The 26,831-nt window shown below is 43.6% G+C and overlaps 3 protein-coding genes across 3 annotated transcripts; all 3 read left to right on the top strand.

The window, feature by feature from the left end:
- The first annotated feature begins 5,150 nt into the window (after positions 1–5,150).
- On the top strand, positions 5,151–8,539 carry LOC123128014 (mitochondrial import inner membrane translocase subunit Tim13). The gene is made up of 2 exons (XM_044547913.1): positions 5,151–5,411; positions 8,116–8,539. The coding sequence occupies exons 1-2, from the start codon at positions 5,295–5,297 to the stop codon at positions 8,260–8,262; spliced, it is 264 nt and encodes an 87-aa protein (XP_044403848.1). The 5' UTR covers positions 5,151–5,294; the 3' UTR covers positions 8,263–8,539.
- Positions 8,540–12,379: 3,840 nt separating this feature from the next.
- Positions 12,380–17,670, top strand: LOC123128013 (protein TRANSPARENT TESTA GLABRA 1). Its single transcript, XM_044547912.1, has 2 exons — positions 12,380–13,574; positions 17,206–17,670. The coding sequence occupies exon 1, from the start codon at positions 12,500–12,502 to the stop codon at positions 13,568–13,570; it is 1,071 nt and encodes a 356-aa protein (XP_044403847.1). The 5' UTR covers positions 12,380–12,499; the 3' UTR covers positions 13,571–13,574; positions 17,206–17,670.
- A 1,753-nt stretch (positions 17,671–19,423) lies between these two features.
- On the top strand, positions 19,424–20,445 carry LOC123128011 (brassinosteroid-responsive RING protein 1). Its single transcript, XM_044547911.1, has one exon. It carries the CDS (start codon positions 19,566–19,568, stop codon positions 20,025–20,027), a length of 462 nt encoding a protein of 153 aa, XP_044403846.1. The 5' UTR covers positions 19,424–19,565; the 3' UTR covers positions 20,028–20,445.
- The last annotated feature ends 6,386 nt before the right edge of the window (positions 20,446–26,831 follow it).

Raw genomic sequence — 26,831 nt, 5'->3', positions numbered from 1 at the left:
CGCCGCGGTGATTGTCTTCATCAACATCACCATCATCATCATCACCCTCATCTCTTTTACGCGGTCCACTCTCCTGCACCCCGATGTAATCCCTACTTGAACATGGTGCTTTAGGCCACATATTATGATCCAATGATGTGTTGCCATCCTATGATGTTTTGAGTAGATATCTTTTGTCTTTGGGTTGATTGATGATCTAGATTGGTATGAGTTGTATGTTTTACTTTGATGTTGTCCTATGGTGCCCTCCGTGTCGCGCAAGCGTGAGGGGTTCCCGCTGTAGGGTGTTGCAATACGTTCATGATTCGCTTATAGTGGGTTGCTGAGTGACTGAAACACAAACCCGAGTAAGGGGGTTGTTACGTATGGGAATAAAGAGGACTTGATGCTTTAATGATATTGTTGGGTTTTACCTTAATGATCTTTAGTAGTTGCGGATGCTTGCTAGAGTTCCAATCATAAGTGCATATGATCCAAGTAGAGAAAGTATGTTAGCTTATGCCTCTCCCTCATATGAAACTGCAATAGTGATTACCAGTCTTGTTAACGATTTCATAGGACAATTCCGCACACCGATCCACCATTATTCCACACTCACTATTTATAATATTTAGTAATATATTCTAACTTCATGATAACAGCACCTACTTTTATATTTTAGCTCTCCGATATCATACAAAGTTATCCTCTTCATATCCACAACCTAGTTTTATTTCTCGTTGCTAGTTGGAAGCAATTGTTCGCTATACGTAGAGTCGTATCAGTGGCAGATAGGGCTTGAGAGAATATTGATCTTACCTTTAGCTCCTTGTGGGTTTGACACTCCATACTTATCACTTCCACCTTTAAAAATTGCTACGATGATTCCTTGCACTTGGGGATTATCACTCCTCATGACCTCGTTTGACGCGTTCAGATCCACCGAGAGCCGAAAAGTCTCCACTTGAAGCTGCTGAGCATGTGCATCTAGAGCCGCCCGTTCTGCGGCCATCCTGACATCTTCCGTCGCTAAATTTTCCTTGGCCTGTGCTACCTCTCCGCGTAGCCGTGCTACCTCCGCGTCATGCTGAGCCTTATCCGCCGGCTCAACCACAACAGTCAACAGGGCCGTCATCCTATCCATGAGGTCCATTAGTACCTGAGTCGGTGGGCTCGCGGGGTCTCCTGACCTGGCCGCTGCTGACCCGGTGGTTATCGCTGCCGCAGCCGTAGAATTCTGACTAGGTTGAGTGCCAGCCATGAAGACTCCGGCTCGATTCGGCGGCTCAGAGGGGTCCGGAATACTGCTGCCATCGGGACAACCCCCAAGCCCGCCATCTTGTAACTGATACAAAGAATCTGTCTCGCCTGTGGACGACTCACCGTTAGAGCAAACGGCCGTCTCACCATCGTCCACCGATCCTTCGGAAAATTCCTCTCCATGGATGCAACCCACGAAGGCACGCCTCACGGCGGGTTAAGCCCGGGCGAATATCGCGTGCTGAGTCGTCTCGACGAGGTTGGTGCAGATGTCCGGCTCAGGGTCCGGCTCGCCGATCCGGTCGATGAAGACGTGGATTCCGTCGAAGGGGACCCGGTACCTGTACTCGATTGAGCCGGCGTCGGGGCCCTAGCCTTCATCGTCGATGTAAAGCTTGCCGCGATGACTCTTGGTCATCCGGCCCATAGTGTATTCCTTGAGCCCTTTGAAGTTGCCCTTCAAGAACTCAAATCCACCGTGTGCTGGCCCCACGGTGGGCGCCAACTATTGTGGAATAGTCACGGCAGATGTCCTAGTGAAAGGACTTAGTTATGGAGCCATCGGAACTAGGAAGCTTAAAGGGGTTAATCGGGACAAAGGACACGAGAGGTTTATACTGGTTCGGCCCCTTGCGGTGAAGGTAAAGCCTAGTCTAGTTGATGTGGTATTGCTAGGTTTCGATGACCAAGGAGCGAAATACGCTAGCTTGGCTTCTCAATCTATTGTTTCTTACCCTAAGCCGCCACCGGGTCGTCCCCTTATATACACGGGTTGACGCCTGGCGGCCTTCAGAGTCCCGACCGACTCATATAACGTGTCCGGCTCGGTGACTTCCTTTACATGCCTTTCTTTACAAGTCTTTCTTACACATGGCGGTTTACAATCATGGGCCTCAAGCCACCTCTGGGCTTGGGCCTACTACAAGTCTTATACTAAACCATCGCCTTGTATATTTACTGAGCTCCTTTTAGTAACCCGCCATTAGGATTGACCCGGCCCCTTCTGGGCGGGTCATACCCGGTAGTCATATGGATGAAGAGATGGTCGAGCATTTGATAGCATGCAATATTCCTGATGCACGCATATGGCTTGTTGAACTGATGGAATCTACAAGTGAAGCTGAATTTGTGAAAATACTTGTGACCTTGTGGTCGATTTGGTGGGCTCGCGGGAGAGCGCTTTATGAGCAGGAGTTCCAATCACCTCTGACCACCTTTAGCTTCATTCAAAGTTACTTAGCTGATATAGAGTTACTAGCTACGTGCAGGCCTATGAAGCAAGGGGCTACTACACATGAAAGAGTTCCAGCTACCACAAGAACAGCTAGAAAATGGAAGCCTCCAGTCCGGGGGTATTTGAAAATCATGGTGGATGCAGCTGTGAGCCAGAACAGTGATAGAGTTGCCTTTGTTGCGGTATGCAGAGATGAACTTGGAAGTTTTCAGGGAGCATCTTCGGTGGTGATCCGCGATATAGTACATCCAAAAATACTTGAAGCTATGGCCTTTAGGGAGGCCCTGTCCTTGGCGAGTGATCTAAACATTCACAAAGTACAGGTAGTGACAGACTGCATGGCGACTATTAATCATCTCAAGAGCTCGTACAGGGGATCTAGTTCTATGGTTATTGAAGAAATTAAAGCTCAGATGGGAGATTTTGAAGCAGTTGAAGCAGGCCACAAGAGGCGAGCGAATAATTAGGAGTCGCATGACTTGGCAAGAGCTTCTGTTACCCTAAATGTGGGGTGCCACTTTGTGGCTCCTACAGACCCCTGATATAGTTTGTATGCCACATTTTATTTCGATTGAATAAAGCTGGGTGACACCTCGAAAAAAACATACTCATAGTCTACAAAATACAGTACAGTTGTACGCTGACATCACCGACCGAGACTTCGCGAAGTCTTAGTCGACTGAGTCCTAGAGGGAACCTTTTGTTTTTTTCTTTTCATTCCAATTCTTCTTCTTCTACTTTTCCTTTTCAAATTTTGTTTAATTTCTATTTTCTTTTCATTTCAATTTGTTCATATTAACAAATAGTTTTTGAAATGTGGGAACATTTTTCAAATTTAAAATGAAATTTTTTCGTAAAATTGAGAACATTATTAGAAATCAGTTTTTGTACTGTATCATTTCCTTATTCATGATTTTCTTAAACTCACAACATTTTGGGAATTTGTATCACTTGTTTCAAATCCATGAATATTTTTCGTATTCATGATTTTTTTATAAATTCAGAACATTATCGATGCCATAAACTTTTATGGAAATTTGTAAACATCTTTTGAAATACAAAACACTTTTTCAAGTTCATGGACTTTTTTGAATTACATGAATTATTTTCTAGATCATAAACATATTATGAATTTTTTTACTAATTACTAAACATTTTTGAAGTCTGGGAACATATTCAAATTCATACATATTTTTCGAAATCATGAAACATTATTCAAAAATCCAATAATTTTCTGAAATACAGGAATATTTTGTAAATTCAAGAACAAGTTTTGAAATCCAGAAACATTATTCAAATCTTGAACATTTTTCTAGAAATTCCTTTTTTAATTTGGAACTTTTTGATAACGCGAACATTTTTTGAATAAGTGAAAAAAAGAAAAACATGAAAACAAATGAAAAATGTCCCGTAATGGGCGTTCCAAAGCTTGTGCGGGTGTGACTGTTTGCTGCGCTTGCGAGAGCTATATCTCGCTTGTAGCGAGATGGAAATAGCTCTTCTATCAGGTGAAGGGCAAGCGGGCTGGCCCGTTCGCTCGCGGTACGTTCACTCTGCTATGGTTTTCTTCGGGGTTTTTCCTTTTGTTTTTTTACTTTTATGTTTTTGTTTTTTTATCGGTTTTCTTCTGTTTTTCTTTTTCTTCGTTCTAACTTCTTGTTTCTTTGTTTTTCACTAACTTCTCTGTTTTCACGGACTTTTTTCTTTTCTTTCCTTTTTCTTTATTTCTCATTAGTTTCCTTTTGTTTGTTCTTGGTTTTCACCGATTTTTCTTTATTTTCGTTTTTCTTTGTTTCATTCTTCAGTTTTTACTGATTTCTTTAGTTTTCTTCATTTCTATTTCTTTTCACCGGTTGTGTTTGGCCATTCCTTTCATTTTATGTGTTTTCTTTGGTTTTAGAACTTTTTTTTGCTTTCTATGTGTTGTTTGTACCGTTTTTCTCGGGTTTCTATGTACATGTTTTATGTACATGTGAATCATTATTTCTGTACATGTCAAATGTTTTTAAAATAGACAACCACATGAACATTTTAAAACGTTCACGAATATTTTTCTGTATGATATCAACATTTTTCTTATACATTTGAAGTATTATTTAATAATTTATTTTAAAACTTTTGAATAACATGTTTTTAAATGTAGCTTAAATTTCTTGAAACACATTAACTTTTTGAAATATCATAAGTTTGTTTAATATGCTATCAGTTTTTTTTAATTTTCGAATACCATTTTTTAGAATGTAGCTTAAATATCTTGAAACACATTAACAATTTTAAAATGTCATAAGTTTTTAACATATTTTGAATTAAGCTAACAATTGGTTTACTTTTTTTTGCGAATGAACAATTGCTTTACATTATGTTAACATTTTTTTCATATTCCCTATTTTAATATATTTTATTTTTTAAGCTTTGAATTATATGTTATTACAATATTTTCCAAAAATAGGAATACTAGGAAAAGCAAAAAAAAATACGAACAAACGTAAAAACAGGAGAAAAGACGAACTTACGTAGAACCTACCTGGGCCGGCCCATTTGCGACGCCCTGACTAGCGCGGTCGGTCCAACTCGTGATAGGCGAGGTATAGGCACCCTCGACATGGCCCACATGAAACTTGTTGCCCAAGAAACAATATGGGCTTATATGTTGCTGCTGAAATTGGACCGGCCCTTTCCCAGTCCGACTAGGGTTTACCCTGCCTTTGCGCCGCCCCCCGACCTCGGTATAACCCGCCGTCCCCAGAAACCTTCGGCGCAGAACGCACCGTAACCACCGGGCACCATCGAATTCTTGCAAGGCAAGCAAGGCGAATTCGGCATGGACTCCTTCTCGTCGCCGTCGATGTCGTCGTCAGGGTCGTCCCCCAACCCGGAGGCGCTCATGGAGCAGATCAAGGCGCAGCTCGCGCAGGCCTATGCCCAGGAGCTTCTTGAGGTGGAATCTCCCCTAATGTTTTGATATCTTTATTACTTTCGTTGATCTGCTTCTACGTGGACGGCTAGGCTGCTCGTTACCAGGCATAGATGATTCTTGATTCGTCGATAGCTGATTTGCTTAGGAGGGGAATATTTGGCTTCGTTTCGTTGGGGCGATAATGTTAGAACCGGAGGGGATTTTTTTTTATCGTGCTTGCAAGTTTTTTTTTTCCACTATGCTAAATGCTAAGGCTTTTATAGATAGATAGACTGTTTGGGGGCTTGCAGATTCTACTTGAACAAGCAGCAACTGCATTATCTTTGATTGCCGGGTTTGAGCTCTGTTGGTTTCATTCAAGTTTAGAGAGAAATTCAGTTTAAAGACATCTATTAATAGTAAGCTTTTTAAAATAAAAACCAGACCAAATCTTTTTGCAATCCTGATTGCTGTAATAAATACAATTGAATTAACTAAATTGAGTAGCTGGTTAGCAATTCTGCATAAAAGGATTATTATCTTGGAAAGAGCTTTACATGTAGCAGCTGTTCAGCCATCCTCACCATGTCCATTGACTTTAATACCTTTCTGCATCTTATATGATATATCAAGATGATCTGCATCGCATTTCAACTTAACTGGAGCAATATGGCATGACTAGACTGCAGAATAGTAATTTATATTGTTCTATTTTCTTGCCCTATTGAGCAACGGTCGTTGAAGACTAAGAATCCAATATTATAGAGTTTTATATTGCGCATTTTCAGTGGCAATAGGTCAATTTGCTGAACCTGGCTGCATAAAGATCCCTAAAAATTTCTATTCATAGTAGAGTTTGGTATGCCTAGATGTTTCCTTGAGATGATCCATGATGCCCCTGTACACAATACAGTTGCATCAATATTTGTGAAATTCTAATATCACCAATATACGATTATTTATTTATTTGTAAAAGGAGAAGGTATAAAAAGTCCATAAGTAGGTTAGTAGGCATAAATGAAGTTACTGTATAAGACAATATTATACAGCACCGATTATTTTTAAGCAAAAGTAGTACCGATTCTTCCTAGCACACCCTTGAGCAATATTGATGCTCTAGTTGTACCTGTTATACCTAATGTAATGGTATATGGCCTGGCAGAGTTGTCGGTCACCGCAAATCTCTTCTTCTCGTAAGATTATTAATTTGAGTCTGTATGGATTGTTTGGGTTCTTATGTTGTGGTTGATGGTGACAAGTAATAAATCATTATATGGCTCTTAATTTTGAAGGATATCATCAAGGTTCTGTTTGGTGATGTTCCTGTTGTGCAGGGGCTTACAGCTTCTAATTTTGCACACAAGCAACTTATTTTGGTAGGAGTGATTAGGTCTTCTACATTGTCCCTGCTAACTTAAGGGTAACCCTTTTTAAGTGCATCTGCATTGCCTAACACCTAATTATGTCCATAGATTAATTTAGATAACGATGACATGTTCATGGTATTATCTGGTTGGTCTATTATTCTGATATGAACTATTATTACTTTGCACTGGATTCAATTAAGTCATGCTCTTTTTCTTGGAGATATGTGGTAACCTCTAGCGAATGGTGATGTAGCATGTTATACATTTTCTTGTCCTAACTATTAATAGGGCACCATAATTTGCGCTCGTGCGCGATTTTCGACCACAAGTTTCTGACAGGCCAATCCGGGTGTTTTTCTCCCCTTTGCTGTAATAATAGGTTGCATAAGACGCAGTCCATTTACTTGTGTATCTTGATAAATTTTCTGTTTGCCTATATTATTTTGTGCAATTTATCTATTTTGATTGATGGCAAAATCTTATTATACAGTCTTTTTTTGTGGGTGGTTATACAATCTTTTTTCTTGAATACATAAACTTTCCACTTTGATAGTACGAACTTTCTACTTAAATTCTGTTAAAGGACACTAACTTTCTATGTATGTACAATCTTTTCACTCTTAAACGAAACTTCCTATTTGAATAGTAAGACTTTCTACCAGTAAGGCAAAACTTTCTAGTCTGATAATAGTATAAAGTCTCTGTTTGAATAGTACAAACTCTCCACTAACAAAACAGAACTTTTTACTCGAATAATACTTACTAGCTTTACTCAAACAAAACATCCTACTTACATAATACAAGCTTTCTAGTCGAACAATATGAACTCTCCATCTGAAAACAACATTGTTTAGTGTTGGTTAATGAGAAATAGCCATAGTATAAATTAGGATTGCTTTCCCACTTGAAAAGCTTTGGCCTGTTTAGCTGTGTTCTCGTCTGAAATATGAGAAAGAGCAAGCTTATGGGCGGTTGAGGTTTTCAGCATTAAAAGTGGTCGCCTGGCTGCAAATTGTACAAATCTTTTGGGAAGGGGTAAGCGAGTGCACAGGTCATTGTGGATTTTTCTAGGCTTGCTGCAGTTCCATTATTATTAACTTTTACCTTTGCATCATCTATTTCGTTCATTTGGACTGACTGGTCGTCATTGATGTCACATGAAGGAGTTTTGAAACTCAATTGTTGCCTGGGGAATGGATATTTGGAAAACTCTCTTGTTTGCCTCTGTCGTTGCCTTGACAAACGGATATGCACATCTTTTTAAGATCATGCCCATCATTGTGGAAATATAGGCGTGTTCTCTGTAAATTGTTTGTCTAGACACATTTCCTTTGCTAAATGCAATAACACGAAGCTAATTGTCTCTTGTAATTTCGCAGACCGTTGGGAACAAGTGCTTTGCAAAGTGTGTGACCAAGCCAGGATCAAGCCTGAGCGGAAGCGAGAGCAGCTGCGTGTCACGCTGTGTTGATCGTTACATTGAGGCAACTGGCATCGTCGGCCGGGCTTTGTTCAGTCACCGTTAAGAAGCTGGGTAGTGATGAGATGAGGTGAACTGGTAATATGAGGCGAGCTTTTGTCTAGAGTCTTGTGTGGTCAGAATACAGTAACAGTTGCTACTCAGGTCGTCATGCAGTGTTTGGTTGGGTCGGGACGCTCCATATTTTCATTGCGCCATTGTAGGTTTGCGAAAGAAACAGGATGTATTTGAGTGGTGAAGGTCTTTTGGTTAAACTTGTTCTAATATTATTTTTTTCTGAGCAACAAACTCGTAATAACCTCGTGCAGTTCTTCTTGATGTTATGTTTTGCCCATATGTTTGCACTGCTACATGCAAGCATTTCAGGTGAATCTGCAATCCTTCTAAGGTTTCCTTTGATTCAAAGGAATTTTAGAGGATTAGACTAGATAAGAATTGTTGGTTGTTTGATTCATGTACACTGCGCTGGCCTGTCGCACATGTCGCTGCGGTTGCCACTAGCATCATCGCATATGTTTTAGTCACAGCTTCTAGACTTGCCGGTCGTAGCATATGTTTTGCCCTGTACGCGGTGGTTGGTTGGAGCACCACCATAGACGGTTGCAGCTTTCGTCGTCATAGGTCGAAGCTCTTTCCGTCGTCGGTTGCGGCGATCGTAGCTTGTCATGCCATCATTCCACCATGCTGGTCGTCATGCCATCATTTCACCATGCCGGTTGCAGCTCGCCGCCTACCACACGGGTCCTTGGCAACACCTCCCCCCTAATTACTGCTCAAGGAACACCTTATTGCCCTTGCACATAACACCACTCACGCAGTCGCAGCATGGTCATCCGGCGGTTCCAACATCTCCAACTGCGTGTCGCAACACTCCGACGACAGCCACGGCAACTTAAGAGAAGGAGGGGAAAAGGGTGGGCAGGGCGACGGTCGATGGCGAGCACACATGGTAGAGATTGCTGCGAGGTTGCGGCAGTCGTCACCACACTGAAATCTCTTTAAACGAATGCTTTGTTTTTTTATGATGAAAAACAATCATGTAGGATTGAGATAAACATGACATTTTGATACCTAAAGTTGACTCTCCCAAATCGATTACTCAATTTTGTCCTATAAGCCTTTGTAATGTTATCTACAAGATAATATCTAAGAATCGATTGAAGACCATTCTGCCTGAGATCATTTTAGAAACACAAAGTGCTTTTGTGCTTGGTAGATTAATAACTGATAATATTTTGGTAGCTTATGAGTGTGTCCTAAAATCAAGAACAAGAGAAACGGGCAATCAGGACTCTGTGCCGTTAAGTTGGACATGCATAAAGCATATGACAGAGTTGAATGGGTCTTTTTGAGGAATATGATGCTGAAATTGGGTTTTGATGGCCAGTGGGTGAATTTAATTATGAATTGTGTTTCTTCAGTGAAATATACAATCAAGTATAATTCTCAGGAGACGGAAGGAGTCCCACTAACAAGGGGCCTTCGTCAAGGGGACCCTTTATCGCCGTACTTATTTCTCTTCTGTGCAGAAGGTCTATCTAGTATACTGCAGTTTGAAGAAGAAGCTGGTGGCATTGATGGGGTTAGGGTGTGTAAAAATGCACCGCCAGTCTCACACCTTTTATTTGCTGACGATTCCCTGATCCTCATGACGGCGGATATGTTAAATGCAGCTTCCTTACAGAAGGCACTAGATGATTATTGCACTAACTCTGGACAATTGGTGAGTAGATCAAAATCAAGCATATTCTTTAGCCCTAATACCAGTGTGGTGGCCAGGGAAGAAATTTGTCAAGAATTACATATTGACACTGAAGCACTCTCAGATAAATATTTAGGCCTACCGGCTCTAGTAGGAGCAGAGAGGAGTGATTGCTTCAAGCATTTTGTTGAGAGAATCAGAGAAAGAATTGGTGTTTGGATGGCCAAGCTTTTATCAATGGGCGGTAAAGAATTGTTATTGAAAGCAGTTGCTCAAGCTATTCTTGTGTTTGCCATGTCGGTGTTTAATATCCCTAAGGGGGTCTGTAAGGACATAACGGACCTCATAGCACAGTTTGGGTGGGGAGGAGATGGAGACAAGAAAAGTATGCACTGGTACGCCTGGTGGAAACTATGTATTCCAAAGAAGATGGGAGGGATGGGGTTTCGAGACCTTCACTCATTTAATTTGGCCTTGCTAGCTAAGCAGTGTTGGAGATTGATAACTAGTCCAGACTACCTTTGTGCTAAGGTGTTGCGTGCTAAGTATTATCCGCATGACAATTTATTATTGGCTGGACCGAAAAATGGCTCCTCTTTTACTTGGCAAAGTTTCGTAGCGGGGCTGCAAACATTTAAAAGGGGCCATATTTGGCGCATTGGTGATGGTATCAAGGTTAATTTTTGGACTGATCCATGGATTCCATCTAGTCCAGACCGTCATATAATCACGCCAAGGGGTCAAACTTTAATCTCCAAGGTATCAGACCTAATTGATCCAACAAATGGAGAATGGGATGAAGTACTGATTAGAGCTATATTCAATCCAGTGGATGTTAGGAGGATTCTCCAAATTCCCTTGAATTATGAGATTTTTGAAGATTTTATTGCTTGGCATCACACCCGAACTGGTATTTTTTTCGGTGAAAACTGCATACCACGCAGAATGGGCACATAAATTCAGAGGCAATCGAACTAGTCCATGTCCATCAGTTGACAATCCAATTTGGAACAAGATTTGGGAGCTTGAGGTCCCACGGAAATTACAAATATTTTGCTGAAGAAGTTTGCATGGAGTGGTCCCAGTTCGATCAATCCTAGCGAACAGACATATCCCAACATCCAGCGAGTGCCCGTTCTGTCATCAAGGAGCCGAAGATATCCTCCATCTTCTATTTCTATGTAAACCGGTTGTTGAGATATGTCAACGATTAGGTATATATGATATTATAGTTGATGCACTAGTGATTGACCGATCAGGTTCGGCCATTCTGGAATATATATTGATGTCCACTTCAGGTTCACTACCGTATGCTTCTAGTTTTGGGATTGGAGAAGCAACTGCTACTGCAGGTTGGTACATTTGGTGGGTTAGAAGACAGATCACTAATGGAGAGAGGGTACCACCAGCGGGGAAGTATGCCGCATCTATTATTTCGATTGCTGCAAATGCTACACGGAAAGTTTCTTTGTTGCCGGATGTGGAGAAGAGATGGACCAAGCTTGAACTACGTTTTGTGAAGTTGAATGTAGATGCGGCGTATCATGCGGACGAAGGAGCTGGAGCTGCAGCGGCTATATCACGCGACATCAAGGCTGTGGCAATGAGGGATGGTCTAGCCTTTGCTAACACCATGGGGTTTCACGCTATTGAAGCGGAATCAGATTCTTTGGAGGTAATCAATTTTTGCATTGGACATGATCATTGGTGGGATGCTGCAACAACAATATATGCGGAAATCTTGAACTTGGCTACGGATGTAGGGAAGGTCAATTTTATGCACTGTTTTAGAGAGGCTAATAGTGTTGCTCATGAGCTAGCTCAATTTAATTTTCATAATAAAGTTTCTAGTATTTGGGATGGTGATCCCCCTAGTTTCCTCCTCGGTAAACTAGCTGATGATGTAAACATTTTGTTGAGTTAATAAAGCTAGTCATGATGGCCGTTCTAAAAAAAACATGACATTTTAATTACAGTCTTGTTAAAACACTCTAGATGCGTTCTAAGTATGCCATATCTAGATTCTACTATGTTCGTTAATTTTATGCTAGGATTCATGCAAGTAATTTCTTTTTTTCCCTTTCTTCAGTTTAATTGAGTTACTTAGATATGTAATAAATAAAACACATCTAGATATGCATTTTTAGTTATAATATTTGTTCTGTTTCCTTAGAATCGTACGTAACTACGTATATATTTCATCCGTTTTAAATTCTTGTCTTAAATTTGTCTAAATATAAATGTATCAAGCAAGCTTTCCCCACGACTAGAGCAGCACCATCCCGATCGTGTTCTCCGGTCAACATCTCACTCGAACGACACTTCCTCCCGTGCGCCGCGCACTGCACCCGTAGACCGGCGGCATCGATTTCAACCCTCGTGCTCGCGTGCCAGGTCGCCGTTCACCTGCCGCTAGAGTGCAAGAGACGAGAGCGCTGAATCTTCCCCCACACCGCCCGCCGGCTCTTCCTCCTTTTAACTCGTCGCGTCCGTAAAACAATCACCCAGGCCAGGAGCCCCAGCAGCCAGCGGCACAAGTCCACCCCCAAATCCGCACGGAACAGGGGCGAACCCTCTCCCCATGGACCAGCCCAAGCCGACGCCGTCGGCGGCCGCCTCGCCGGCGGGGGCGGACGCGGCGCCCAACCCCTACGCCTTCACGTGCGAGCTCCCCCAGTCGATCTACGCGCTGGCCTTCTCCCCCTCCGCGCCCGTCCTCGCCGCCGGCAGCTTCCTCGAGGACCTCCACAACCGCGTCTCCCTCCTCTGCTTCGACTCCGTCCACCCCACCGCCGCCTCCTTCCGCGCCGTGCCCTCCCTCTCCTTCGACCACCCCTACCCGCCCACCAAGCTCCAGTTCAACCCGCGCGCCGCCTCCACGCCCCTCCTCGCCTCCTCCTCCGACGCCCTCCGCCTCTGGCACGCCCCCCTCGACGACCTCTCCGCCTCCGCCCCCGCCCCCGAGCTCCGCTCCGTCCTCGACAACCGCAAGGCCTCCGCCTCCGAATTCTGCGCGCCCCTCACCTCCTTCGACTGGAACGAGATCGAGCCCCGCCGCATCGGCACCGCCTCCATCGACACCACCTGCACCGTCTGGGACATCGAGCGCGGCGTCGTCGAGACGCAGCTCATCGCGCACGACAAGGCCGTGCACGACATCGCATGGGGGGAGGCCGGCGTCTTCGCCTCCGTCTCCGCCGATGGCTCCGTCCGCGTCTTTGATCTCCGGGACAAGGAGCACTCCACCATCGTCTACGAGAGCCCCCGCCCGGACACGCCGCTCCTCAGGCTTGCCTGGAACCGCTATGACCTGCGATACATGGCCGCCCTGCTCATGGACAGCAACGCCGTCGTTGTGCTCGACATACGCGCACCCGGGGTGCCTGTGGCCGAGCTACATCGGCATGGGGGATGCGTCAACGCTGTTGCGTGGGCACCGCAGGCTGCAAGACACCTCTGCTCCGCAGGGGACGACGGGCAGGCGCTCATCTGGGAGCTGCCTGAGGCACCGGCAGCAGTGCCTCCCGAAGGGATTGATCCAGTTCTTGTTTATGATGCGGGTGCCGAGATAAACCAGCTGCAGTGGGTGGCCGGACACCCGGACTGGATGGGCATTTCCATTGAGAACAAGGTCCAGCTTCTCCGGGTCTGACAAGGTTGGTTCCGTCCTAATTGTAATGTATGGTTTCACCGTTCTATAATTTTGATTGATGTCTTGCAGTTGCAGTAGGTTCATCTAAGAAATAGTTTCTGTTGATTCATGGTAGTAACACATTTAATGTTACCTAAATCTAGCGCGCGAAATTCAGTACTTGAACTTACAGCACGAACCGGTTCAGCACCGTCCAATCGGCAGTGTGTGCGCACAAGCTCGTAATAAACGTCCCGCTGAGATGTATGGCACTGACTGCGTCGTGCGTAGCAATTGCGCCTCAGCTCATGATTTGTAATGCTTGTCTCGGTGGCATCTAGTGGTCGGTTGATTGCGTCAGTTGTAACGTTTATTTTGTGGGTGTTGTTCGTGGTCTTTCCTTTAGTGGTCGGTTGCTCAGTCTAGTCTTAGGCTTGTACATTTGTATTTCTCTTCTTTCTATCAATGCATTGAGGCGCAAGCTTTGCGTTTTCTCAGAAAAATAGCAACACATTTAAGATTTAATGAAGGTGATTTCACATATAGGTTATGAGTTGTTGGACATGTACAGCCTGATTAGTGAGAAACATATCATAAAACTATTGTTCCATATTACTTCAGTTCGGTTTCCTCCATTGGACAGTCAGTCCCATGAAGCATAGGATTTGCTAATTTTTCGCGTCAATTTCAGCTTATGATAAACTTTTGGCATGGTGTTTCTGGTTTTCATGTAAAATGCCAACCACTGGTTTTGAGTGCTTATGAAATTTATGGTGGTGAAAACATCAAAAGTGGGAACGATTTTATCTGTATGTGATGGATACCTGAAAGTTACACTAACCATCTAAACATGACAAACTGCCCTTGGTCTCTGTATTATAGTTGCAAGCCTTCTTTGTTAGTTAACCGGAGCCCCAATTTAGAGAAAACATTCAATTTGGTTGCTTTTGAATAAAAACTGTTAGGCAATTCAATTCAATTTTTCTCTTGATTGTAATCGAAGAAAGATTATGGGGTTCAGCTCCACCTGAACCACGAAATTAATCAGGACACAAGACCTTTGTGGGAAGCCTTCCTTTATTCCCCATTTCTGTGCCACATTCACCCGCCCCTCCTCTGTGTCTTGCTCGTGCCAAAACTGGGAGAACACAGCCATCTGCCCCTTCATCTATATCTTACTCTGCCAAAAACTGGAAGAGAAGGGAAGGTAAGGTATCACTGTTTCTGTGGAGGAAGAGAAATGGCCCCTTCAACAACAAATATTCCAAGGTCCAGCCACTGCTCACCATAATCAGGTTGGAAGCCATGAAGTTGAGAGCAAGGCATTTCATTGAGGCGCTGAATTGCCAATGGTTCAGGAATCCTAGGTTGTTTGCATGTTTTGATCCATACATCTGCTTAACAGTTCCTTTCAATGGTGTGGGGCAACCTTACCTACATGCTAAATGCTAAGCCTGTCGATCCTGTATCGATCTAATTAGGAATTTAGGATATGACATTTAGGTATCCATTTTTCCTTCCGAGTACTGCAAATATGCACGATTCCAATGCGTATTCTCCAGAAAGAGTTATAACCTCTATTTTTACTCTTACCTGCAACTTCAGATTCCGTTCATGATTATTAATCTATCTATATTTATAACAAAAACCGATGACTAGACATCTGTAATATAACATATGATTTAGTGAAATGTGCTTGAAATTTCACATTCTCTGTGCCCTAACTATGCCTATTCTGCAACCAAGGGTATATACAACATTTTTAAACTTGAAAGACGGGAATAAATCCTATATTTCTGCTCTAAACATATCAGTTGGTGGTGATGAACCATTTGCCTTGAGATCATACTAAGTAACCATCCAAGTTGCTACCAGCGGCTGAGATTGAGGTGAGACTGCTTACCACCCAGGGGACCCACTGGAAACTGTTTTGCACAAACTCTCCTATGTATAATGAATATCTGGATACACCGTGCAGCACCCCAATAGAAGAAAGTAATTAGTCATATAAACATGTTGTATGATTTTGTTAGTCCATAGAAATACACAGGCTTCTTGCTAATAACCAACAAAACCTCTCATTAAAGTTTACTCTAAGAATCTTGAGTCAGATTTAACTTGAAGGGCAGCCCCACCATTGGCCAAATAGCAATGCCAAATGCTAAATTTGGCATTTGGCACTGGTTCGCACCCCTGTGGAGGCGTTGCCAAATTAGAATAACTGGGAACTGGAGCAACTAGTTGCTCCGATGACAAATTGGTTATAGGAATAAAAGATCCATCTCTTCTGCCACCAACCTCTTTCCTTCTCATGCTTCCGAGGGGACAAGTGCATGGTGATGGAGCTTGGAACCGCATCACAAGCTTCGTCAAATCTGGACACCGAGAATTGTTATCTCATGTGGCGTGTACGCCTAGTTGCTGCCTCACCTCCGAGGCGGCCGCCCTTAGCCGCTCAAAGCAACTGTCTTCCTCCGCCCCTCGAGGTCTCTTTCACAGTTAGCGGGAGCAGCGCCAGTGTCTGCTCGGTCACCACGGCCTTGGGTGTCCACCGGCGCATCAATCCAGCATTGGATGAGGACTACAGAGAGGGATTCGATCTTGGATGAGGACATGATGGATTGGGAAGAAAGAGGAGTTGGATGCGGATTGCGGAGATAGAGAAAGTTGAGCAGACCCTAACCTCTAAAGGTTAAATCTGTCAAATAAATATTCTAGAGGTTATTCTTGGCAACATATAAGTACCAACATATCAGTAAATGTCCCAAAGGTTATTCTAGGCAACACATCAGTCACAATCATGATTCATGAGCACAGATACACTGTTTAAGTATGGTTGTATATACTTCCATTATTTGATTATCTTTCCATTTCTATCTCTGATTCTTGATATACTTTTTAAGGTGTCCTTGCATATTTTACTTGCTTTTAAATTCTTAGTTCCAGGAATGGCCATTCTATGCTCGTATAGTGATCAATCATGTAACCTTTTGTGCATTGAGCTCTTCACAACGTAATATCACTAAATCCTAGCCCTTTGCACAGTAATCTCTTCAGAACTGTGCACTAAGCTCTTCACAACTCATTTCGGGTACATGTCCTGTGGGGCCAGCACTTCAGGCGTAGGAACAGGGAGGGTCCCAAATCTGCTTAGAGATAGGCTTTATCTTTAGTTTGCTTGCATATCAAGTTATTTAATTATTTCCATAGATAAAGATTGTGTTAGCTGGAAAGTTAAGTTGAGTTTGTATCAGCCGTCCCTTTATATAAAGGGACCTAGGCCTAGTATGTGGACACCAGAGAATCAATAAAGAAGGAAAGAGGAGGCGTGCCTCCGACCCCAAACCCTAACCCCCCTGTGCACACGGCGCACAAGGATCTGCACGGCTACGCTCTCCGGAGCCTGGGCCGTGAGACAAAACTAAAGTTTATCTATCTGGACAAACATTTTATGTGGATACAGTTTACTGCTAGTGTGCCCTAGTTTTGTCAATTGTCACTACTAGAATACAGCCAAATGACTATTGGCAGCTGTTTTATTTTGTTAACATGAAGCAGACAAATCATTTTCTGTGTACTGAATAATGTTGTTCTCGCATACCGTGTTAACATCGATATCCAACATACCTGATGCGGAAATTTTCCTTGCAATGCAGAACATCTCTGAAGAACGCTCGATTCAAGGGAACATTTCTGAAGAACGCTGATTCAAACTATCTGACATATTTGGTACGCCATTGACATCGAAGAAGTCATGCTGCTTTCTCTTCTGTGACACATTTCGCTACCAAGGAATGATTTGTTGTCAGCATCAGCCTCACTATCTGAGCCTAGTGGGAGTAGATTGATCTCACTGCGAACATGGAAATATAGTCTAGCAACTGCTAGTGTTAGTAATGGGTGTTGGAGGTTGGCTCTAGTCAAGTGGTCACTCGTTGCGCTGGGCTTCCTGGTATTTCCAGTTGTTTGTTTTTCTCTTTCTTTCAGGTGGACACAGTTTCCTTTGGTCGTCTGTTCATACTCGGGTTGTATATTGTGGTATTTATTTTCGAGCCGAATTTGCACATATCATATTTTGGAGCCTCAGCTAATGCTGTAAGGTCCAAATGTTCTCTTACAAATGCTCGCTTCTGGGATCGAAGGGATCAGCGAATTAAGGCCTACTGTTCTTCTCCAGTTGAGTTGAGATGAGTAGTCAGTCCTCGACCGCCAGTGTGCATTATTGTTGCCAGCTGCGTCGTGTACTACACGTTGCTTCCTGTGGCAGCCCCGCTTGGCCTTGGCAATCCGCTGCGGCCCAATCATGCTGATCCATTCCTGGGACATTCGGCACCGCTCGTCGTCCGCATTGAATGCACATCCTGTTGCTGTCGATCTCCTCCAACTCCACTTCCATAGCTATCACGGGCAGCCCAGCGCCGCAACCAGACGGATGGAGCCTCGGCACCATCACCACCCAAACTCGTAGCGCGCGTGGCTGCCGAACCCGCGCTGCGAGATGAGATCAACCACCCAGCGACGGAGACCGCGCACCCGACAGATTCATTCACTTCATTCATGTGCGCAGGCGTGTGCCACCAGAGGAAGCGCCCCGTCGTGACGGCCGACGGCTGGCTTGTCGAATCCGCCCCTTCTGGTACACGCAGGCCCAATCAATGGCAACTCGCATCGTGTCGCCGTGTGCGTGCTGCGCCGATCGGCGCGAGAGCCTCCATGACCAGCCCATGATGCTTCGTTCTAGCACCAATTACACTGCCGTTCATATCATATGTACCATCATCATCACGGTTGGCAATGTATATGATGCGAGCAAGCGCGATGCTGACCCCAACACGGTGATGGCATATCTTGTGTTAATACATGGGCGAGGTTGGCAATGTATATCTCATGATGTCCTACGCCCCCGTTCTTTCTCTGAAATTGAAATGACGGTCTACTGTACCCAGACCACAACTTGCAAAAGTTCATGGGCCATCGTCCTTTGGTGTACGGGACTAGTAGTACAAGTTACTAGCACTTTCGCGGAGGGAGACATGCCACGAGAGAAATGTGCGGAACTGAGCTGACGGCGGTTACTTAGGGAATGTTTGGTTCAGGTACTTTTTATTCTTAGACTAGAAAAAATCCCTAAAAATTCCTAGAAACCAAACAGAAGGAACTTTTTCTACACGGACTAGAAAAAGACTCTATCGAAGAGTCTTTTTTGATTAGTTCCTGAAACTAGAAAAAGTCTTAGGACTTTTGAACCAAACACCCCCTTAGGCAGATCACCATCTGCAGAGAACCTCCTAGTGTAAAACCGGGCTGACCAAGTGATCCGCGTGTTCTGGCGCGACTTGCCCCTCCTACGGGCCCTGCCCTTCATCACGGTTTGTAACAGAAACAAAATGGTAAAAAACAAATACAAACATACAGATACATTACCGTGGGAAAATCCCGTTACAGGCGGCACCAATCAGCCTCCGGTCTAAAAAGATTACATATGGGCGAAGCCCGCGTCAACGTCGCAGGCTTTTTCTCCCCCTCGCCTAAATCGCTCGTGTTGTCCCATGCGTGCCGAGTCCATGCCAGTGCACGACCCAAGGATGGACCGCACGTCCCCGCCACCACGCGGGCGTTCGTACTTACCATCGCGTCACTCGTCCCCCGCGTTTTAACGACCCGGGCTGGGCAGCTTCCGCGCACGCACGCACGCACGCACGCTGGCCATTTCCCATGCCGGGAGACGTACGGCGAGGTCGTCCCGTGTCCCCTCCGTCCACCCCTCCCCAACCCTTCCCGGCCCGCGTTATCCTCCACCAAAACCACGTGAAACTGACCGACTCTGCTTCCTTTCTCCCTTCTCTCCCCGCCGCTCGCTCTATATAACCTGCGAGCGCGCGCGCTTTCCTCCTGACTTTGGCTTGATCAAGTAGGTATATATACATATCCTCTGCTGCTCCTCCCCCGCAAACGATCGACGGGCCTGGCCGGCGCAGCCTGCGACGTCCGAGCTCCCGCCGCGCCGTCTCCGGCCATGGGGTTCCCCCTGGTGTGCTACTGCGTCGCCATCCCCAAGCCGATCATCGCCTTCTGCAAGCTCGTCGCCGCCGTCCGGGACGCCCTCCTCCTGCTGCTCTCCCTCGTCGGCCTCTGCCGCTCCCCGCGCCGCTCCGTCCACGACGCCCCGCTGCCCGAGGAGGTCAAGGAGCGCCTCCCGGCCGTCGAGTTCTCCTTGCTGGCGCGTCCGGCGCAGCAGCAGCAGGGGTGCCACGACGGGGACGCCGCGGCGGCGGCGACGTGCATCGTGTGCCTGGAGCGGCTGCGGGCGGCGGACGAGGTGCGGCGGCTGGGCAACTGCGCGCACGCCTTCCACCGCGGCTGCATCGACGGGTGGATCGACCTCGGCCGGACCACCTGCCCGCTGTGCCGCTCCCACCTACTGCCCCGCCCGCGGAGGGACGGCCCGCTCGCCAGCCTCCTCACGCGCGTTTGGTGACGACCAACCGCGCCACTCGTTCGTTAGCTCCAAGGCCACGTCTTTCCTTGTCCCAGCGCGGTGGCGGCCGACACAGAGATTCGCGATCTCGACCGGCTGCACGTATATTTATTGTGGGTTTACATCGTCTCAAAATCGGGATTTTATTTAGTAATTTAGTTTAGGGCGCCACTTTGTATAGCCATCCAATCACGAGGTCACCAATAGGTGCACAAGCATAGTTTTTTTTTTCCGTAGAGAAGGATTAGTCGGTCAAATATATGCGTGGTCGTGTTTGGCTAGTGGATCTGAAATGTCAACAGCTCGAGAACGCATGTCGCTGTTCGACTTGTCCAATCCCACTCGTGGGACTACGACGTACAGTTGTAGTATAACTCATACTTGATTCTTCATATCAAATTGATGATTGTTTGCTGCCTGAGTTTTGTTTTTTTGGTTCCGTGTCGTACTTCAATTTGCAGAGGCCAATAATGCGCGCGGGAGATTCTGGACACGAACATGTGCACATTCCGCACCTTAGTTAAGACTACACAGTTCGGAAAAGACAGAAGTCACCTTGATTGATTGTTTTTTAGCCCTGTAAACCCCAAGACAGTCACGTATGGCTCCACGGTATTAAGACCGAACATAGAACTATGAACGGGTTGTCCATTTCATCTGTTTCTCTGCTCCAGTATCCAATAATGGCCACCACACAACAGGAACAGGACCCTATATATAGCGCGTAACCTCCAAATAATTCAATCCCATGGACTGCTGGTTTACATGGGAAGACCAACGGATGAAGATCACTTCCTTTAGTATAATCTCACCAAACTTTGTTTAGGAGTTACTAGCACATATGCCCGTGCGTTGCAACGGAACAAAAAATAGCATGCATTTAAGTTGAGTGAGAATACACGTGCAAGTAAAACCTTGTGACGCGGGAAGGAACCTTTAGATTCTGGGTTTCGCCGTGTGTGAAGTAATGAATCCGCTAACTTTTCATTCATTGATCGAGGGGATTTAAGGGGTTTGATAGTTTTTTTTTCTTTTGAGAAACACATGTAGTTTTATTTATACTCATAACAATTATCAATGCACTGATTTGGATCTAAGCTCAAAGAAAGTACAAAGTAACTCTTATGACTACAAATTATAATGAAATTTCTTGGGAACACCTTCTTCGCAGTATCAATCTCTGCTAGAAGAAATACTCCAAAGATTTCGGTAAAGATGTTGCAATTGGACGGAAGCAACAATGTTGTCACTCTTTCACCCGCACAAACATTGCCAATAATGATTTTTGAAAGTGCCTTGAGTCGGCCATCCAAAAAGATGGGAAGTCTTCGGGCCAGGCCGTCGGATCACGATATCTTCGGGCCGGGGATGATCCCCTAGAAGTGCAGGCCGTCGGATCACGATATCTTCATCATGGTGTCGATGAAAGATTTCAACTCCACAAAGAATCAAACTAACAAAAAAAGTATGACAGGCTAACGTAAACTCAGCAGATCTGAATAATCGGATCAACGAGGACAAAGAACTCTCTAACCTCATGGCATCATCAAAAGAACAAGAGTAAATTTATTCTCACAAAATATGATAATCAGTAGACGATGATGAAGAACGTAAACCTCTTGAAGATGTGAGCCCCCCCCCCCCCACCTCTCAGTGCCAAGATGGCAGTCAGAGGCGAGGGGATCAAAAGTTCCCATGCGATGGCGATGGCGACGGCGAGGGCCGCAACCCTAGGGTTTTGTTAGGTCATCGCACGCGAGAGAAGGCCCATGAATTATTCAATCCATTTTTCCATTCATTCAAGGGGATTTAAGGTATGAGGTTTCATAATATGGAAGCGAGGCGGGTCTTCTCTTTTCTATGTACAAGTCACCAATATAGTACAACAGGAGTTAGTTTGACTCCGCTATTTTTCGTTAATTGATCCAGGGGATTTAATGTGTGAAGTTCCATAATATTAGAATGAGCTGGGTCTTCTCTTTTACATGCATTTAGCTCATGTATTCGGGTCTTCTCTTCTCTTTTCTTCGTAGCAATCGTCAAGAAAATCAGGGTCCTTTTGTAGCTAGTTCACATTGCAATCCATCCATCTAGCTCACCTACTGGATTAATTCCTTTTTTAAGAAATCAAGGATCCCTTTTCAGCTAGCTCACGTATCAATCCATCCATCCTTCATCCAGCTTAATTCATCCATCCTTCATCTAGCTTACTACATGTAGTTTCACACACGTACATAAATTGGTACGACTGTATGTAAAGAAGAAATGTGGGGCTACTTAAAATATTTTTGCCTTATTTCCCAGGTAGTTGGGCTTGCTAAGTTGCATGGGTTGTGAATGGCCCAGGCATCAAAACGACCTTTGTCTGTAAGACGCGAGTAAAAATCTAAAAAAGGACGGCGTTGAACAATCAAACTCGCGACCTCAAAGACATGACCAAGTGATGCCAACCACTCGAACAAACACGTCCCACTAACAAATAGCTAGAGCAAATATCACAGAACATACTGCAGCATCAGATTCGAAACATATTTTTGATGTTTTGAACTTTTCAAATATAATAATAATTATGAATTACCAACTATTTTTGTAAATATGATTTTTTTGGAAATCCTGAACAGTTTCAAAAATACGATTTTTTTCTGAAAATCCATACATTTTTTAAAACACATGAATAAATTTGAATAGGGACATTTTTCAGAATTCACGAACATTTTTTTTGAAAACATGAACCTTTTATAAAACACGAATATTTTTTGAATTTGCGAACAATTTTTAGAAATGGTGACAATTTTGGACATTCAGAACAATTTATTAAAATGTATATTTTTTAAACTCGGGCATTATTTTTAATTTGTGAACATTTCACTAAAACTATAATAATTTTTGAATTTGGAGCAAATTCTTTAAATGCAGCTTTTCAAAAATCTCAAACAATTTTGGAAAACATAAACATTTTTTTAAAATGGGTACTTTTTTTAATTTGAAGGAATCCAGCACCCTTTTCGAGTTAGCTCACATACCAATCCATCCTTCGTCCAGCTTAATCCATCTATCCTTCATCCAATTTATTAATGCATGTAGTTTCACATAGCTATATAAATTTGTACGACTGTATCTAAATGAGCAATGTGAGACTATTTAAAATATTTTTTCCTTCAATTTGTGAACATTTCACTAAAACAAGAATATTTTTTGATTCTGGAACAATTTTTAAAATGCATTTTGTTAAAAAAATCTAGAACAATTTTGGACAACACAATTTTTTTAAAGGGAACATTTGAATTTTGAACAAATTTCAGAACGACAAAAAAATTTAAAGTTCCAAACACTTTTCTGAACGAGATTTTTTTTGGAATTCTTACCATTTTTTTGGAATTTGAACAAAATTGAAATTCTGAATGTGTTTTGAAAATTTTTGATTTACGAAAAAAGTAAAAAAAGAAAATAAACATGGAAGGAAAAAAGGAAAATGAAATAGGAAAGAAACGAAAAAAGAAAAATAAAAACATAACACATTGTTGGTGTGTGTGGGGGTGGGGGGTGGGGGGGGTTGCTCTTTAGGGCGGCCATCCGCCACTATAAGTTGAGGAGGAGGGCAGCCACCACACTCACTTCAACTTGAGCCTTTGAGCTCTAACCAAATGGCATGCAATGACCCGCCTTCTCTCTCTAGCTACATCACGGAATAGTGCCGTATTGTCGAAAGACTGCATGGTCTTCGATAGCGATTAGTTCTGGACGGCAGAGCGCTGCTCGATAGGTGACACCGCATGTGTGCAACCCGGTAGAGAGATCATACGTTTGATCTTTTGTTCCAGGGACTGTTCGAGAGAAAAAATCCTCGCGGTTCAGAGGTTGTAAATTCCAAGCCACGGGGATCTACACCAAGAATCTTCGCCAACTCTACTTCTGCCGCGCTATGAGTTGGTAACGATCAGATCAAACCTTGTATGCATCTTCATAGTGGTCTTGAGATGGTGCGTACGACGGATTTTTGTCTATTTTTTTCCTACGTTACCCTAAAAAAGTCCATACTAATCACAAAAAAACACTTCCGTGATGATACGTGTTTGTTACAATAAGTCATGTTTTCTATCATGCATGTACATCTGTGATGATTTTATGATAGAATCAAGATAGTCATACCAGTGCTATCATGGAAGTGTTCCATCACAATAATCCATTTATCATCACATAAGTGTTCACTTATGTGACGGTAAATTACACGTCATGGAATTGATTTCATCAAGGGTAACTAACACGTGGCATCCATCGTAACGGGTCGCCGTTAAGTTATTAGGTGCCAGTTTTGTATCTGATAGCCGTTAACAACCCCAACCAATGACGATTTTTCACGTGTCAATTTCTCATTCGCTAAGGGAACCATGCGTTAGTTTTGTGTTGCGACAGATGTCATCCATCCAATGGACGAGAAGCGCCTATAAAACATTAACATGTGGCAAGTCTCAATGGGCCCATTTAGGTTAAAAAGGCTGACCCAATAACTGCCTACTTGCATATGGCCCATGTACATCCATGACCCATAAGGAGGGTATCAATTTGGCCCATCAGCGGCCCGTTGTCCATTGGACATCATTGTGGCTCATCGGTAGTACCGATACATTAACAATCTGCTATGTAAATGAGACCACTTATGGCCTAGTGTGTGCTACCTCTTGGGTATGCGTTGGTTTTCCCTTGAAGAGTAAAGGGTGATGCAAAAAAGCAGCGTAAATATTTTCCTCAGTTTTTGAGAACCAAGGTATCAATCCAGTAGAAGATTACACGCAAGTCGCCTAGTACCTGCACAAACAATCAAGAACCTTGCAACCAACGCGATAAAGGGGTTGTCAATCCCTTCATGCTTGCAAAAGTGAGATCTGATAAAGATAATAAGATAAATATTTTTGGTATTTTTGTTGTATAGATTGAAAAGTAAAGATTGCAAAATAAAATAAATAGTAAACTAGAATTGTATATCGGAAACTTATATGATATAAAATAGACCCGGGGGCCATAGGTTTCACTAGTGGCTTCTCTCATGATAGCAAGTATTACGGTGGGTGAACAAATTACTGCCGAGCAATTGATAGAAAAGCGCATAGTTCTGAAAATATATAGGCATGATCACGAATATAAGCATCACGTCCGTGTCAAGTAGACTGAAACGATTCTGCATCTACTCCTATTACTTCACACATCGACCGCTATCCAGCATACATCTAGAGTATTAAGTCCATAATAACAGAGTAACACATTAGGCAAGATGACATGATGTAGAGGGATAAACTCAATCAATATGATATAAACCCATCTTTTTATCCTGACGGCAACAATACAATACGTGCCTTGCTGCCCCTACTGTCACTGGGAAATGACACCGCAAGATTGAACCCAAAGCTAAGTACTTCTCCCATTGCAAGAAACATCAATCTAGTAGGCCAAACTAAACCGATAATTCAAAGAGACATGTAAAGATATCAAATCATGCATATAAGAATTCAAAGAAGAACCAAATATTGTTCATAGATAAACTTGATCATAAATCCACAATTCATCGGATCTCGGTAAACACACTGCAAAAGAATATTACATCGAATAGATCTCCAAGAACATTGAGGAGAACTTTGTATTGAGAACCAAAGAGAGAGAAGAAGCCATCTAGATAATAACTATGGACCCGAAGGTCTGTGGTAAACTACTCACACATCATCGGAGAGGCTATGGTGTTGATGTAGAAGGCCTCCATGATCGATTCCCCCTCCGGCAGATCACAGAAAAAGGCCCCCAGATGGGATCTCACGGGTACAGAAGGTTGCGGCGGTGGAAAAGTGGCTTCGTGGCTCTCCTGGATGTTTTTAGGGTATAAAAGTATATACAGGTGAAAGAAGTACGTCGGTGGAGCTACGAGGGGCCGATGAGGGTGGGGGCGCGCCTACCCCCTGGGCGCACCCTCCTACCTCGTGGCCGCCTTGTTGCGTCTCTGACTTCCACTCCAAGTCTCCTGGATTGCGTTTGTTTCAAGAAAGATCCTCGCGAAGGTTTCGTTCCGTTTGGATTCCGTTTGATATTCCTTTTCTGCGAAACACTGAAAAAGAAAAAAACAGAAACTGGCACTAGGCCTCCGGTTAATAGGTTAGTCCCAAAAATAATATAAAACAACATATTAAAGCCCATTAAACATCCAAAACAGATAATATAATAGCATGGAATAATAAAAAATTATATATACGTTGGAGACGTATCAGCATCCCCAAGCTTAATTCCTGCTTGTCCTCGAGTAGGTAAATGATAAAAACAGAATATTCAGATCCGAAAGATTCAAGACAATAGTTTAATACAGACTGAAAATAATAATACTTCAAGCATACTAACCAAGCAATTATGTCTTCTCAAAATAACATAGCCAAAGAAAGCTCATCCCTACAAAATCATATAGTTTGGCCATGCTTTATTTTCGTCACACAAAAATCTTCCATCATGCACAACCCCGATGACAAGCCAAGAAATTGTTTCATACTTTAGCATTCTCAAACTTTTTCAACTTTCACGCAATATATGAGCGCGAGCCATGGACATAGCACTATAGGTGGAACAGAATATGATGATAGAGGTTATGTGGAGAAGACAAAAAAGGAGAAAGTCTCACATCGACGCGACTAATCAATGGGCTATGGAGATGCCCATCAATTGATGTCAATGCGAGGAGTAGGGATTGCCATGCAACAGATGCACTAGAGCTATAAATGTATGAAACCTCAACAAAAGAAACTAAGTGGGTGTGCATCCAACTTGCTTGCT

Source organism: Triticum aestivum, chromosome 6A (genome assembly GCF_018294505.1).
Source record: "Triticum aestivum cultivar Chinese Spring chromosome 6A, IWGSC CS RefSeq v2.1, whole genome shotgun sequence".
NCBI lineage: Eukaryota > Viridiplantae > Streptophyta > Magnoliopsida > Poales > Poaceae > Triticum > Triticum aestivum.
The sequence above is the reverse complement of the archived record's forward strand: the minus strand, read 5'-3'. Positions and strand labels throughout refer to the sequence as shown.

Excerpts from the sequence above, each read along its gene's own strand:
- LOC123128013 (XM_044547912.1), top strand. The coding sequence starts at position 12,500 with ATGGACCAGCCCAAGCCGACGCCGTCGGCGGCCGCCTCGCCGGCGGGG.
- LOC123128014 (XM_044547913.1), top strand. The coding sequence starts at position 5,295 with ATGGACTCCTTCTCGTCGCCGTCGATGTCGTCGTCAGGGTCGTCCCCC. Across the intron at positions 5,412-8,115 it reads ATGCCCAGGAGCTTCTTGAG|ACCGTTGGGAACAAGTGCTT; the intron begins GTGGAATCTCCC and ends GTAATTTCGCAG.
- LOC123128011 (XM_044547911.1), top strand. The coding sequence starts at position 19,566 with ATGGGGTTCCCCCTGGTGTGCTACTGCGTCGCCATCCCCAAGCCGATC.